This window comes from Lactuca saligna, chromosome 5, assembly GCF_052625555.1.
Source record: "Lactuca saligna cultivar CGN05327 chromosome 5, ASM5262555v1, whole genome shotgun sequence".
NCBI lineage: Eukaryota > Viridiplantae > Streptophyta > Magnoliopsida > Asterales > Asteraceae > Lactuca > Lactuca saligna.
Genome location: NC_136421.1, coordinates 21,591,406 through 21,606,692, shown reverse-complemented (window position 1 = coordinate 21,606,692; position 15,287 = coordinate 21,591,406). Strand labels below are relative to the sequence as shown.

Genomic DNA, 15,287 nt, shown 5'->3' with positions numbered 1-15,287 from the left:
AATCTCCCCCCTGTCACCACATTTTCAGTAAGATCTTAATGTGGTTCATCGTATTACGAGATAGGATTCAAGTCTTCAAATATCTCTTCCTCAATATTCTTTGATTCCGTTTTTGAAAAAGGAAATATATCTTCTATGAATTTCACATCCCTCGTCATCACCATTTTTCTTTGTCCCAAATCGTAAATTTTGTACCCCTTTTTGCCCGGAGGATAGCCTAAAAATACTCCCGGTTTTCCTCTTGGTTCAAACTTGTCTCCATTCGTTTCATTATTCTTGTAGTAGGATAAACATCCAAAGACTCTCATGTGATCGTATTCTGGTTGGTTTCCGAATAAGACTTCATATGGAGTTTTATCTCCTATGATTTTAGAAGGTAACTGGTTAATGATGTATGTAGCCGTAAGAACACACTCCCCCAAAAAGATAGTGGGAAGGTTTGCTTCAAAACGTAAGGCATGTGTGGTTTCCAAGAGGTGCCTATACTTTCGCTCGACTACCCCATTTTGTTGAGGGGTATGTGGGTAAGTAGTCTCCAATATGATTCCTCGTTTCCTGTAAAAATCGTTCATCTTGTTTGATACGAATTCTCCACCATTATCGCATCTGATCCTTTTAATGTTCTTGTCAAAATGAGTTTTCACCATGTCCTAAAAATCATTTAGACAAGAACCTGCCTCGTGTTTATGTTTGAGCAAGTATAACCATGTTGCCCTACTATAGTCGTCAACTATGGTAAGAAACTAATTGGCTCCTGTTAGAGATGGCCTCTTGTACTTCCCCCAAACATCACAATGGATCAAATCAAAATAATTGTTGGTTTTAATACTACTGGTTGGAAAGGGTAAACGAGTGAGTTTTGCTTTATTACACAAATCACACGTTTTGATTTCAGAATTTGAAGAGGCATCTTTAAGAAAACTAAAATGAGACAATTTCATGTTTTATGCGTGCCCAAGAAGCTTATGTCATGCATGGACGGTAACCGCCATTGCTTTTCTTCCTTCTTTTATTCCCCCCCCCCCCCCCCATCCAATAGAGACCACCATTGCAATCACCCACTCCAATCAAGTTCCCCACTTCTAGATCCTGTAAAACAAAGAAATCAGGAAAGAATGTTACAACACATTTAAGATCTTTAGTGAGTCTCCTAACTGACAGAAGGTTGCATTTAAAGTTTGGTACAAAAGAAATCCTTTTAACGTTTATTCCTCCTTTGAATATAATTTCACATTTCCCTTTTATAGGGATTGATTCCCCGTTTGCAATGGTAACGGGTCTTTCAGCGGTATTTACTAAAAGATTCTCAAGGAGGTCTCGTTGGTGGGTTATGTGATCGGTGGCACTCGAGTCCACAACCCAGTCATTGTTTATATTTATCCTACCTGCCATGTTAGCCACAACAGGTTCTTCTTGATCTGTTCCAAACAACTTCAGAAAACTGGCGTATTGTTCCTCCGTCATGCTAGGTATAGGACACATTTTGTTTCTACATTGGCAGCTCTTGGTTTTGATTTTCTCCCATTCCCTCTCCTGGCCACCATTCAGGGTATCCGATCCTCTTGAAACACCCATCTCCATCATGTCCTTCCTTTCCACAATGACTGCAGGGCCTAGTTTCGGTGATTTTATCGGTCTTCATCCACCTATTTTCTTGTTGATTATGATTTTGATCTCGCTTTCCTTGAAAACAATCCTGGAAGACAGTGACTTCACGAGTGGCTTTCTTAGAAGTAGTAATCAAACGTTGTTGTTCGTCCTCAGCCACGAGATGGTACTGATGGGTTTTGGTCATATGAACATTCCTATGTGCACATACAAAACCTAATGCTTGGATCTAGGTTTCTCTAATTAAACATGCATTGAATCCAAGAATTCTAATGGCTAATTAGGTATAAGAACAATACAAAACCAGAGTTAGAAGCATACCTTGAAACACTTGTTTGATCTTCTTGTTCTTGGAGCTTTAGAGTCACAATTGTCACTCCTCTAATGGCTTACAAACACCAAATAGCAAAGAGAATGATTTGAGAGAGATGAGAGAGAGGAGGAAATCGGCCAGGGTTTCCTTGCTATAGAAGAGGTGCCGATTTCCCTATCCCAAGGGGTCTATTTATACTTGTAAGGCTCCTAGGGTTTTACCCTTAAATCCTAATTGGATAACTTAGACTTTAAGCAATCCTAATCCTTTCCTTAGATATGCCTTGGACGATTTTATGGCTATCCTTAGCCCTAGAAATCGTCCACCCTCTATCCTATAAGGATTTACAGCCCAAAGTGTAACTATCAAACAATTGACAGTTTATACCCTCTTATTTAATTAATCTCTTTAAGTCACCAAATTAATACTAATTAATCTATGACTTATATTATTCAAATACTATTATTATTCCTTATATTATTCTCATAATATATCAATAATATCTATTCTCTCATAATAAATCATCCTGCCAAGTTGCTATGGTGAAGGCAACCCAAAAGGACCATGCACAATCGGGTCAAATACTTGCCTAATATAGTTGCAACCTTAGACACTATTCCAACAGTCTCCCACTTGGATAAGTCTAGTAACTATATGTACAAGAGCAATCAGATTTGCAATCGTAGCTCTCAAAGACGCTATCAAAATCTGATCTAATCAATCTTGTCCTTTAGATAAGGGATCACACAGACCTCTGTTAGATATCATGCTGACAATTTTATGGAATAATTAGTCTAGCATTTGGTTTCTCGATCTCCGATTTATTTGACATAGAACTTAATCAAACACATCAATTCAGTTCTGACTGGACCGGGCACATAAGTCAAATTAAATCATCGAGCAGCCGAGATATCGCTTTTTCCTTCCTAGGATAAAAGTTATAGATAAACTTCGACTTATATGCATTTACTTATTCATTAATCAACTATACACAACAATGCGTTTTATAACATTGAGTTACCAATGCGTTTTCGCATTATCAATGTATAATCAATTAACAAATAACAAACCATATATCTACGTTTTAAGACTATATGATATTATCGTCTTGCGATCACCCTTTTCTATCACATTCCATAAGGTGATTCCAGCAAGCGCGGGTTTGTTCCAATGCTCAAAACTAGTTCATAAGCACTCATGAACGTTGCAGCAATCTTTTGCTATGTTTAATACCATTTAGACAATCTACATACCTATTCATGACAATATTCATTCATATCTACTTCCGACATATGAACGATTCTGGATAATTTGAATAATTCGATTATTCTTAATAAACTCAATTATTCTGGAAGTCAAAACATGCAAAGTGAAACAATAGTTAAACAATTTACATAAGACAGTAACATTACTTATAAATAAAACTCCTTTATTTAATCATCAAATGTTAATTACATTTATCTATTACACGTTTCTAATACTATCTAATATATGCTAATATCATCCTTCAACCTAATACTCCTAGCATGTTGCAAATGCTTAACCCTACTCAGGCCCTTCGTAAGCGGATCTGCTGGGTCATCTTCTGATGATATCCTCTTCACTACGAGTTGTCCTTCTTCTACAAGATGTCTAATAAAGTGATATTTTCTGCCGATATGACGTGATCTAGCATGATCCCTCGGTTCCTTGGTCAGGACAACTGCTGGCTCCTTTATGGCAGGTACAACTCCAAGATCACCAATGAAGTTCTTCAGCCATATTGAATCCTTCGACGCTTCGCTCGCCGCAATGTACTCTGATTCGCACATTGAATCAGCTACGGTTTCCTGCTTAGAACTTTTCCAAGTCACTGCTCCTCCATTCAGGGTAAAGACCTAGCCTGACTGCGAACGCTAGTTGTCCTGTCAGTTTGAAAACTGGCGTTACTATACCCTTGCACCTTCAAGTCATCACTCCTTCCGAGGACTAAGAACCATTCCTTCGTCCTCCAAAGGTACTTAAGGATATTCTTCATTGCAATCCAATGGGCTCTGCCAGGGTTACCTTGATATCTACTAACCATGCTCAAAGCAAAGGCTACATCAGGGCGAGTACAAGTCATAGCGTACATGATTGAGCCAACTACGGAAGCGTATGGAACTCGGCTCATTTAAACTATCTCAGCTTCGGTAATCGGACTTTGAGTCTTCCTCAACTTGGCATTACTTTGTATCAGTAATTCTCCCTTCTTCGAGTTTTCCATACTAAAACGTTTTAGTACCTTCTCTAAGTAAGTGTTCTGACTAAGTCCTATTAGTCTCTTACTTCTCTCTCTTACTATCCTTATTCTCAACATATAGGAAGCCTCTCTGAGGTCCTTCATAGCGAAGCACTTCCCGAGCCAGGACTTAACCTCCTGCAGAGTCGGGATGTTGTTTCCTATGAGTAATATATCATCAACATATAGTACGAGGAAGCTTACTATACTCCCACTGGCTTTGACATATACACACGATTCATCTTCGCTTCATACAAATCCAAACTCTTTGACTTTCTCATCGAAGCAAAGATTCCATCTGCGAGATGCTTGCTTAAGTCCATAAATGGACTTCTCAAGCTTGCACACTCTATTCGGATGCTTCAGATCCACAAACCCCTCTGGATGAGCCATGAAAACATCCTCAGCCAACTTCCCATTAAGGAAAGCGGTCTTGACACTCATTTGCCAAATCTCATAATCATGAAATGCGGCAATAGCTAGCATCACTCTAATAGACTTTATCTTCGCAACTGGTGAGAAGGTCTCATCATAGTCAACTTCGGGAGTTTGAGTAAAGCCCTTCGCAACCAATCGCGCCTTATACGTGTGTACTTTTCCATCCACGTCGGTCTTCTTCTTGAAGATCCATTTGCATCCAACGGTCTTACATCCGGGTACATTATCAACCAAATTCCAAACTTGGTTATCATACATGGATTGGATCTCGCTATCCATTGACTCTTTCCATTTCTCAGACTTTGGGCCTGCCATGGCTTCCTTATAGCTATTAGGTTCATCAAGGTTTATTAGTGTACTATCACTAATATACGTGTCCCCTTCGATAGTAATATGAAAACCATACAACTGGGGTTGAACTCTAACTATTTCGGAACGTCTAAGAGGTAATGATATGTCAATCGGTTCAACCGGAGTGTCCTCCTCGGGTTGAGCACCAGCGGTAGAGGTTCCTTCATATATCGACTCTTGAATTTCTTCAAGCTCGATTTGCCTCCCACTGTCTCCTTGGCCTATGAGTTCTCGCTCTTGGAAAACTCTTCTCCTCGCAACAATGACAACATTGTCCTTCGGTCTATAGAAGAGATATCCAAAGGATTTCTGCGGGCCGATGAAAATACATCGCTCATTACGAGGTTCGAGCTTGTCGTGAGTATCTCGTCTTACGAAAGCCTCGCAACCCCAAACCTTGATATGTGCTAACGAAGGAGCTTTCCCCGTCCACATCTCGTGAGGTGTTTTGGCAAACTTCTTAGTAGGGACTCGGTTAAGGATATGGGTGGCAGTCTCTAAGGCATAGCCCCAAAAAGAGATAGATAGCAAAGCACGCCTCATCATAGAGCGAACCATGTCCAACAAGGTTCGATTACGCCTTTCTGCCACACCATTCAATTGCGGTCTCCTAGGTGGCGTCAATTGTGAAACTATTCCACACTCCTTGAGATAATCGTGGAATTCAAGACTTAGGTACTCTCCTCCTCGATCGGATCGAAGCATCTTGATTTTCCTGCCCAATTGATTCTCCACTTCATTCTTGAACTCTTTGAACTTTTCAAAAGTTTCTGAATTTTGCTTGATTAAGTAGATATACCCATATCTACTATAGTCATCAGTAAAAGTCACGTAGAAGCGGTTGCCATCCTTCGTGGTAGATCTAAACGGTCCACACACATCGGTATGTATGAGGTCCAATAGACCCTCACCCCTTTCGCACGTACCAGCGAAGGGTGACTTAGGCATCTTTCCAAGTAAACAAGACTCACGTGTGTCATCTTCCCTAAGGTCGAATGACTCCAACACTCCATCCTTTTGGAGTTGGGCTATGCGTTTCTTGTTGACATGTCCAAGACGACAATGCCACAAGGATGACTTATCCATACTATTGGAAGAATCCATGCATAAAACATCATTTCCTAAGTTATCAACAATCATAACAGTTTCATAAATTCCATTACATGGTATAGCTTCAAAATAAAAGACACCATTCAGATAAGCTAAAATAGAACCATTCTTATTATTAAAAGAAAATCTAAAACCTTGTCTAAACAAACCATGAAATGAAATGATGTTTCTAGCCATTTCTAGCGAATAGCAACAATTGTTCAAATCTAAAGATAAACCATTCATAAGCACTAAAGAATACACTCCAATCTTGGTCACAGGCGATGATCTTCTGTTCCCCATGATTAGATTTATTCTTTCATGCTCCACGTCTCTATTTCTTCTTAGTCCCTGCACATTAGAACAAATGTGGTAACCACAACCGGTATCAAGAACCCAAGAAATATCATGAGATGAATCGTTAGATTTAATTGTGTATATACCTGCGAAAGATGGCTTGATCTTTCTTTCCTTGATGGCTTGCAGGTACTCTGGGCAGCTTCTTTTCCAATGTCCTATCTTGTGGCAGTGGTGGCACTCTGCCTACTTTGGGTTAGGGCAGGGCTTAGCGGGATCAACTTTGGTCCCACTAGAAGAGGCACCATCTCGGGCTTTAACCTTGCGATAGTTTTTAGACGAAGTCTTCCTCTTCTTTCCTTTTCCTTGTCCCATTGACAAGACAGGAGCGGCGGGCGGATTGGGAGTTGGTGCAACAGACTTGTCCTTGAAGTTGCTCTCAGCGACCCTCAAGAGTCCTTGGAGCTTGCTTAGGGTGACCTCTTCTTTGTTCATGTGATAGGTCATCCTAAATTGATTGTAACTTGGAGGCAAAGAGTGAAGCACTATGTCGATCGCCAAGTCTTCCCCAAAGTCAACATTTAACTTGCGAAGACGGTCGACATACCTTTGCATCTTTTGCAGGTGCACGGTAAGAGACTCTCCATGACCCATCTTAGCGGAAATCATGTTTGTGAAAATCTCATAACGCTCTTGTCTCGCGTTTTGGTGGTATCTCTCCAATAAGTCTTGGTGCATTTCGTATGGATACATGTCCTCGTAGGACTTTTGGAATTCGGAGTTCATAGTGGCGATCATGATGCAATGTACCTTCGTTGCATCATGCTCGTGAGTTTCAAAAGCATTCATCTCGGCCGAAGTAGCGATTTTAGGGTTGATTTTCTCGAGCTTCTCATCAAGGACATACTCCTTATCCTCATAGCGAGCAATCGTGCAAATGTATCTTATCCATTCGCTAAAGTTCGTTCCATCGAAGGTGACCTTTTGACAAAGGCTCATCAAAGTGAATGAACTCGCAGCAGCATTGTTAGCGTTCGACATCTACAAATAGAAAGGACAAAGATAGATTCGAATATGAATCCCTAATTATCACCCAATAAGAAAATTAGGGCTAGGATCCAACAACAATATTTACACATTAGAAAAGGGATGCCGTAATCTAATATGCAAACAATTTGAAGCTAAGTGAATGCCGATTCACTAATTCTCCACCATGAAAAACATAACTTTAAGTCCTAAATGTATTGATAATTCCTAGTTTTGGATGAGATTCATTGAAACTTTTTTTCAATGGCATGTTTAAATCTCGATATGCCCCTCTTGTTTGTGACTGGGATACCGAGGATCACAAAGCGGGTGTGAATTACCATGCAAATTCACATGGTGCCTTCATTCTAACGATCAACTATTTGATGTGCCGGTAAACCACAAACGCTCCATCGAACTATGATAAACAATGAATCACCCTTTGCCACCTTCGTTTAGAACCAATTAGTGTGCCGGTAAACCACACACGCTCCACTAACTTCTTAGCAAGGTGCAAAGTGTAATTTCATGGGATTGCATCAATTCACTTTTCCTAAAGTAACTATGATTGGGAAATTTTAAGAAAACATGTAGTTACTTTGTTTTTCATATTATACTTTTAATGAGAGGATGAGGTTTCCCTATCCTACCCGTTCGGCTAACGATCATCCACCGATCAAGCAAGCGGTGGGTGTGAGTGTACACCCATTAAGCGCCATTTTATAGGCCGCAACCTTATACACACCTTATAGACCGGCTTCGTGAATGAGGTCTACTAACGGTAAGACTAGCATTTAAGTTATACATATATAGATACTAATCTTGTAATATTATATTAGTATAGGGTTGGATTTTAAACTTGTAAAATTCTAGGGTTTGAAATTTAAATTGTCTAAATTAGACTTTTTAATCACAAAACATAAATTTCAAAACTTGAGGACAAGTTTTAAACATTTAAAACATAAAGGATCAAATAACAAATAATTTAAATTAACAATTAATCACATAATTATCCATATTTGATTTATTTATTATTTCTTGAAAAACAATTTACCAATTTAATCAAAATAATTAATAATTATCATATAAGGAAATTAAATATTTTATTAATTGATAAATATCTTCAATTAGATCAAAAATATATTCATATATATCATAAAATCGGATTTGGATTGATCTAATATGATAAAGGTAAGTTTCCATAAGATAAATATGAAAAAATCCCGATTTTGGCTCTTCCTGACGGTCGGACTCGCCGAGTACCCAATCTGGACTCGCCGAGTCAGGCCAACTCACCGAGTCCACTATGGGACTCGCCGAGTCCATGACTAAGAATCATAAAATTCGAATTTTGCATGTAAGATTCAAACAATCAAGCAACAATTTAATAGAAACCAATCTAGGCTCTGATACCACTGATGGGTTTTGGTCATATGAACATTCCTATGTGCACATACAAACCCTAATGCTTGGATCTAGGTTTCTCTAATTAAACATGCATTGAATCCAATACTTCTAATGGCTAATTAGGTATAAGAACAATACAAAACCAGAGTTAGAAGCATACCTTGAAACACTTGTTTGATCTTCTTGTTCTTGGAGCTTTAGAGTGATAATTGTCACTCCTCTAATGGCTTACAAACACCAACTAGCAAAGAGAATGATTTGAGAGAGAGGAGAGAGTAGGAAATCAGCCAAGGTTTCCTTGCTGTAGAAGAGGTGCTGATTTCCCTATCCCAAGGGGTCTATTTATACTTGTAAGGCTACTAAGGTTTTACCCTTAAACCCTAATTGGATAACTTAGACTCTAAGCAATCCTAATCCTTTCCTTATATATGCCTTGGACGATTTTATGGCTATCCTTAGCCCTAGAAATCGTCCACCCTCTATCCTATAAGGATTTACAGCCAAAGTGTAACTATCAAACAATTGACAGTTTATACCCTCTTATTTAATTAATCTCTTTAAGTCACCAAATTAATACTAATTAATCTATGACTTATATTAATCAAATAATATTATTATTCCTTATATTATTCTCATAATAAATCAATAATATCTATTCTCTCATAATAAATCATCCTGCCAAGTTGCTATGGTGAAGGCAACCCAAAAGGACCATGCACAATCGGGTCAAATACTTGCCTAATATAGTTGTAGCCTTAGACACTATTCCAAAAGGTACACAGTGCTTAATTTTGGAATTGGTTTCATGGCTAATATCTGTGTTTTAATAACACTGAATTGATTATCCAACCCCATTAGGAACTCATAAGTTCCTTCCTTTTCCTTTAGTTCGGTTAATTTCTTGGCAAGCCCACATGAACAACCGTCACATGAACATCGAGGCATAGGAAGGACTGATTCCATCTCGTCCCATAAAACGCGAAGTCTGGTATAATACGCTGAAACGGTGGTGTAGTCTTGTCGGGTGGAGTTCAACGACTGCTTTAGTTCATACGCCTTGGTGTCACTCTCCTTTCCAAAGCTTCCTTCAAATTTTGCCAAATTTTTGTTGCTGTCTTGGCATATTTCACACTATTTCAGATTTCTTTCTCCATAGCCGTAGTCAACCAGCCCTTGATCATTGCATCGCAATGCATCCAGGGTAGATACTTGTCTGACCCTACTTCAGGTCGTTTGATTGTGCCATCGATGAAGCCGGTTTTGTTCTTGGCAAACAAAAAATTCATCATTTCTTATTCCTAGTCGTTGTAGTTCTTGTCGGTGAGCACTTCATTCACGTGCATCTGTTTTGGATAGTCGAAGGCCTGTAGATAGAGAGGAGAGTTGTGATTGATGGATTCTCCTCCACTCTTGTTCTTGTCTCCAGAGGCGTCGGTGTTGGTCATGGGGTCAATAAGGTTTTTGTTTCTTTGTTTTTTGGATCAGACGCTCTGATACTATATACAAATTGATATCAAAAGGCATATATTTCATAAAGTAAAACAAATACATATACAACAGAGAGATGATGACAAAAGGAAGGCAACAAAAATTAAGGGAATATACAAGGAAATACAATATGTGACGGAGAGGAAATCAAGGAGGTAAAAGAAAAGGAAATGTCAAGGTTTCGAATAGTTTTGTCCATACATGGTTTAATCAATATGGTAAGTGGCTAGAGTATAGTATTAAGAAGAATAAAGAATTTTGTTTATGTTGTTATTTATTTAGAGATAATATTGGACAACAAGCCAGTAGTGATGCATTTGTCACTGAGGGCTTTGATGGTTGGAAAAAATCAGAAAGACTTTTGGGGCACAAAGCCTTAAAGAAATGTGAAGATCTAGTGAAACAACATCAATTCATTTATGTTGAGGCATGTTGGTAGGATTAATAGTTTTCACGACGAAGCCTTAAACAAATGTGAAGATCTAGTGAAACAATATCAATCCATTTATGTTGCCTTTCATAGGCCAAGTGAAAGTGCAAGGAAAGACTATCGCATCCGATTAAATGCTTCCGTTGAGGTGTTTAAACATTTACTTAATAGTGCATTCCATTTCGTGGACATGACGAGTCGAAAATATCTTTGCATAGAGGACAATACTTGTAAACAATAAAAGTAGTTCGGAAACTTTGTGAGGATGTTCGTAAAGTTACATTAGAAAATGCTCAAAAGAATAAACAAGTGGTTTCACCAAATATTAAAAGCTTATTGATTTTCACAAGAAATACTTAAAGCTATCTTTCAAGAAATTGGTGATGATGTATTTGCGCTATTAGTTGATGAGTCTAGTGATATATCAAAGAAAAAACAAATGACCGTGTTTTTGCGATATGTTGGTAAACTTGGGCTTGTTAAGGAGATATTTGTAGGCATTACTCATGTCATAGATACATCTTCCAAATCTCTTAAATATTCCATAGACATTTTATTTTCTCAACATGAATTTAAAATGAAAAACGTAAGAGGACAAGGTTATGATGGAGCAAGCAATATATCAGGTGAGTACAATGGATTGAAAGCTATAATTTGAAAGATAAAATTTTGGCTTTTTATGTACATTAGTTTTTCACCAACTTTAACTAATGGTTGTGGTAATTGCAAGAAACGACACTGGTGTTGGAAACTTCTCCAATATGTTTTCCCTTGTTATGAATGTGGTTTGTGCTTCTTGTCATCAAAAAGATATGATTCGAGAAGGTTATAAAAAAGAGTGCAAGAAGCAATTGGTAATAATGAAATTGAAACTGGGATAAAGTTAAACCAAGAGCTTTCACTTATACGAGCCAAAGATAAAGAATGGGGTTATCATTATAAAACAATGTCAAGTTTGGTTTATTTATTCCCGGAGGTTATTAATGTCCTTGAATATGTTGAAAAGCAAGGTATAAAGGGATTTTGTCGGAGCCAAGCACGTAATATTACTTTGTATATCGAAACATTTGATTTTGAGTTTTATTTGCACTTGATGTTGCACAATTTAGAGCTTACAAATATGTTGTCTCAAGCTCTTTAAAAAGATCAAGAAATCCTTGAAGCGGTTTCATTGGTGCAACTGAAAAAGAAAAAGTTGCAAAAGTTTAGAGATGATGGATTTGAAGATGTTTTAGAGGAAGTATATACTTTTTGTGAAAAGTATGAAATTACAAAGTAGACATGTTGGAAAGTTATGCAAGGAACTAGAGAGAAAATACCAACATCAATGATCTACATCATTATAAAGTTGATATCTTTTGCATGGTTCTTGATATACAACTTCAAGATTCCATTGATCGTTTTAGCGAGACAAGATCTGAATTGCTTACAAATATAGCAACTCTGAGTCCTTGTTGCTCATTTTCTCAATTTGACGCATCAATGTTTGTATAATTGAGTATGTTATATCAAAATGATTTTACGGAGAAGGAAATGAGGAATCTTGTGCAACAACTTGATTTTTATTATGATGTTATGAAAGAAGATACTCGGTTTCTAACTTGAATGGAATCGCTGACCTTTCTAGAGTTATGGTGGAAACAAGAAAACATATTCCTTTTTACTTGGTGTATCGATTAGTAAAGTTGATGTTGGGTTTACCCGTTGCAACCACAACGATTAAGAGATGTTTTTCAGCAATGATGCTTGTGAAATCAAATTTAAGAAATCAGATGGGTGATGATATTTTGAATTTTGCTTTGATTTGTGCCGTTGAAAAAGAAGAATTAGCTAAGGTGACGGAAGACCACCATGACATAGTGCCGCAACAAAATGACGATTCTGTCTTTCCTCCGATTTGGGTTTTGTTCATGTTCAAGAAATGTACATTTAATTGTTAGATAAGCATACGCTCCGATACTAATGATGAGTTTTACATGCAATAACGCGGATAAATCTTTATACACTCAAGGGTATATGTAACCTATTAGATCTCATCATAACACTATTAAAGTAACATTCTATTAAACAACAAGACCGATATAACCCTGCTTAATTTCAAAATTTATAGAAGATTACATACCTTTTGATTGTTGTACTAACAATCATACAATCCTTATTGAAAAACCTTGGAAGCTAGCACCATAAATCTCGTGTCTCTGTTCGTTTATATCCAAAACCTAACAACTAGGAAAACTTCTTAGGAGAGAGGATGAGAAGTGAATTTTGGCTATCTCTTGATAAGAAGGAGTGGCCAAAATTTCTAACCCTAAGGTCCCTTTTATAGCTACATTAGGAATCCTTGATAACCCTTACTTGATTAAAATATCATAAATCAGGTAATTATCTAGTTTCCTAATTATCTCCAAGGCATATTCTAGAACCCTAAGGAAGCCTCGGCTACCCTAAGACTCTTCTAGATTCCCTCTCTTGTTCAGCTATTGAACAATTATAACTTAGGTCCTTGCAATTTCAATTAATCTAATTAATCCCAAAATTAATTCCAATTAATTTATGATTAATCCTTAATTAAATAATACTATTTCTAAGTAATATATTATTCTCATTACATATTAATAAAATCATTTATTGCTATTTATTAATCATATAATAAATTAATAAATCAATCTCTCTCTCTAAAAGTCATCCAATTAAATTACCAGATCTGAGGGCAACCTAAAAGGACTTTGTTAACAATTTAAATATATACCAATTTAGCTATTGGTTTAGACACCTAATCCAATATTTAGATCCTCTTTCAAGTCAATGTGAACTTGAAGTGAAAAGGATAATTCATTTATAAAATGTAGCAAATCAATTTCCAAATGCATTTACTGGCCCTAAGAGAGTAACAAAGTCTCATGTACCAACCGTAAATGCTTCAATTAGAATTAATATCACAGAAGGAAAAATACAACTACAAATGAATCTAAGGCACGTCTAAAGCGTGGAAGACCAGCCGGTTCCAAAGGTAAAAATCCTCGAAAACAAAAGGGATCAAATACAATCGATTATCCAAAAGAGAAAATAAAATCTCTTGAAAAGATTAATGAAGCTCTAGAAGAGCCCAATGGCGTAATAAAAGAAATTGATATACCTTGGAATTATGAAAATGAATAGAACTCAATAAATTATATCATGTCAGAAATAAGGTGGAACCGAAATAAGACATCCGTCGACGATAAATTCGCATATCTTGTTGTGCGCAAGATTATGGAAGAAAAAGAAGATCTTGAACTTGAATCTATAGAGCAATGTTGGAATAGAAAAGATTGGAAAAATGGAAAGATGCAATCAACAAAGAGCTTAATTCTTTTACTAAACGAAAAGTTTTTGGACCTGCAGTCCGTACACCAAATGGAGAAAGACCAGTAGGACACAAATGAGTTTTTGTGCGCAAAAGAAATGAGAAAAATGAAGTTGTCAGATATAAAAAAATATTTTTTGCACAAGGTCTCACCCAAAGGCCGGAAATTGACTATGAAGAAAAATACTCTCATGTGGTTGATGCAATTACATTAAGTTATCTAATAAGTTGGGCAACACATGCAAAACTAGAGATGCGTTTGATGGATGTAGTTACTACCTATTTATATGGTTCACTTGAGAATGATATTTATATGAAAATCACAGAAGGGTTTAAGGTGCCAGAAGCACACACTTCTAATTCTCAAGAAGTATATTCGGTAAAATCAAATAAATCTTTGTATGGATTGAAACAGTCTGGCTGTATGCAGTTCAACTGTGTAAGTACATTTTTGTTGAAAGATGGCTATAAAAATGATCCATTTAGCCCATGTGTATTCATAAAAAGATCCAGATCAAAATTTGTGATAATTTCTGTTTACGTAGATGATTTGAACATAACTCGAACTTCTAGAGAACCGGAAAAGACCACTTCTTGTTTGAAAGAAAAATTTGAAATGAAAGATCTTGGGAAAACGAAATTTTGTTTGGGTATTCAAATTAAGCACACCAAAAAGGGAGTTTTTGTACATCAATCAGTTATCTAGAAAAGGTGCTTAAAAGGTTTTATATGGAGAAATTGCATCCATTGAGTAACCCGATGGTGGTAAGGCAATTAGATTACAAAAAGGACCAATTTCGATAAATGTATTAGCAAAATATAGTTCTTTCCCAACAAAATGACATTGGAATGGAGTCAAACACATTCTTCGATATCTTTAAGGAACAATGGATATGAGCTTATATTGTTCAAATTTATCAAATGCGAAGTTAATTGGTTATGTAGATGTTGGATATTTGTTTGATCCGCACAAAGATCGATCCCAAATAGGTTATTTATTCACTTATGGAGATAGTAGTACTTTCTTGGAGTTCTGTTAAACAAACTTTAGTTGTTGCTTCTTCTAACCATGCAGAGATTATAGCAATTCATGAGGAAAGTAATGTGTAGCGCCCTGTACCGAATCATTTCCTATGTGGGGTTGGTAACCCAAATACCGAGTATCATAATGTGACAACCCGATATTTCGAGACAATGTAATGTTAACACCAGTCAAATTTAGGTAAAATTTTAA

General features: G+C 36.9%; 3 protein-coding genes across 3 annotated transcripts; 2 read left to right on the top strand and 1 right to left on the bottom strand.

The window, feature by feature from the left end:
* Positions 1-9,551: 9,551 nt before the first annotated feature.
* LOC145045125 (uncharacterized) lies at positions 9,552-10,078 on the bottom strand. Its single transcript, XM_078993463.1, has 2 exons — positions 9,999-10,078; positions 9,552-9,900 (listed from the first exon to the last, which is right to left on the bottom strand). Exons 1-2 carry the CDS (start codon positions 10,076-10,078, stop codon positions 9,552-9,554), a joined length of 429 nt encoding a protein of 142 aa, XP_078849589.1.
* A 103-nt stretch (positions 10,079-10,181) lies between these two features.
* LOC145045124 (uncharacterized) lies at positions 10,182-11,365 on the top strand. The gene is made up of 3 exons (XM_078993462.1): positions 10,182-10,246; positions 10,560-10,708; positions 11,070-11,365. The coding sequence occupies exons 1-3, from the start codon at positions 10,182-10,184 to the stop codon at positions 11,363-11,365; spliced, it is 510 nt and encodes a 169-aa protein (XP_078849588.1).
* A 52-nt stretch (positions 11,366-11,417) lies between these two features.
* On the top strand, positions 11,418-12,647 carry LOC145045123 (uncharacterized). The gene is made up of 4 exons (XM_078993461.1): positions 11,418-11,492; positions 11,591-11,717; positions 11,853-11,967; positions 12,293-12,647. The coding sequence occupies exons 1-4, from the start codon at positions 11,418-11,420 to the stop codon at positions 12,645-12,647; spliced, it is 672 nt and encodes a 223-aa protein (XP_078849587.1).
* The last annotated feature ends 2,640 nt before the right edge of the window (positions 12,648-15,287 follow it).

What these genes read in the sequence shown, in the direction of transcription:
- LOC145045125 (XM_078993463.1), bottom strand. Translation starts at nt 10,078, where the DNA reads ATGATGAATTTTTTGTTTGCCAAGAACAAAACCGGCTTCATCGATGGC. An exon ending in CCTGAAGTAGGGTCAGACAA is followed by an intron (nt 9,901 to 9,998) that starts GTATCTACCCTG and finishes ATGCCAAGACAG; the next exon opens with CAACAAAAATTTGGCAAAAT.
- LOC145045124 (XM_078993462.1), top strand. Translation starts at nt 10,182, where the DNA reads ATGGATTCTCCTCCACTCTTGTTCTTGTCTCCAGAGGCGTCGGTGTTG. An exon ending in TTGGTCATGGGGTCAATAAG is followed by an intron (nt 10,247 to 10,559) that starts GTTTTTGTTTCT and finishes TTATTTATTTAG; the next exon opens with AGATAATATTGGACAACAAG. An exon ending in ATTCATTTATGTTGAGGCAT is followed by an intron (nt 10,709 to 11,069) that starts GTTGGTAGGATT and finishes AAATACTTAAAG; the next exon opens with CTATCTTTCAAGAAATTGGT.
- LOC145045123 (XM_078993461.1), top strand. Translation starts at nt 11,418, where the DNA reads ATGGTTGTGGTAATTGCAAGAAACGACACTGGTGTTGGAAACTTCTCC. An exon ending in TTTCCCTTGTTATGAATGTG is followed by an intron (nt 11,493 to 11,590) that starts GTTTGTGCTTCT and finishes ACTGGGATAAAG; the next exon opens with TTAAACCAAGAGCTTTCACT. An exon ending in TGAATATGTTGAAAAGCAAG is followed by an intron (nt 11,718 to 11,852) that starts GTATAAAGGGAT and finishes CTCTTTAAAAAG; the next exon opens with ATCAAGAAATCCTTGAAGCG.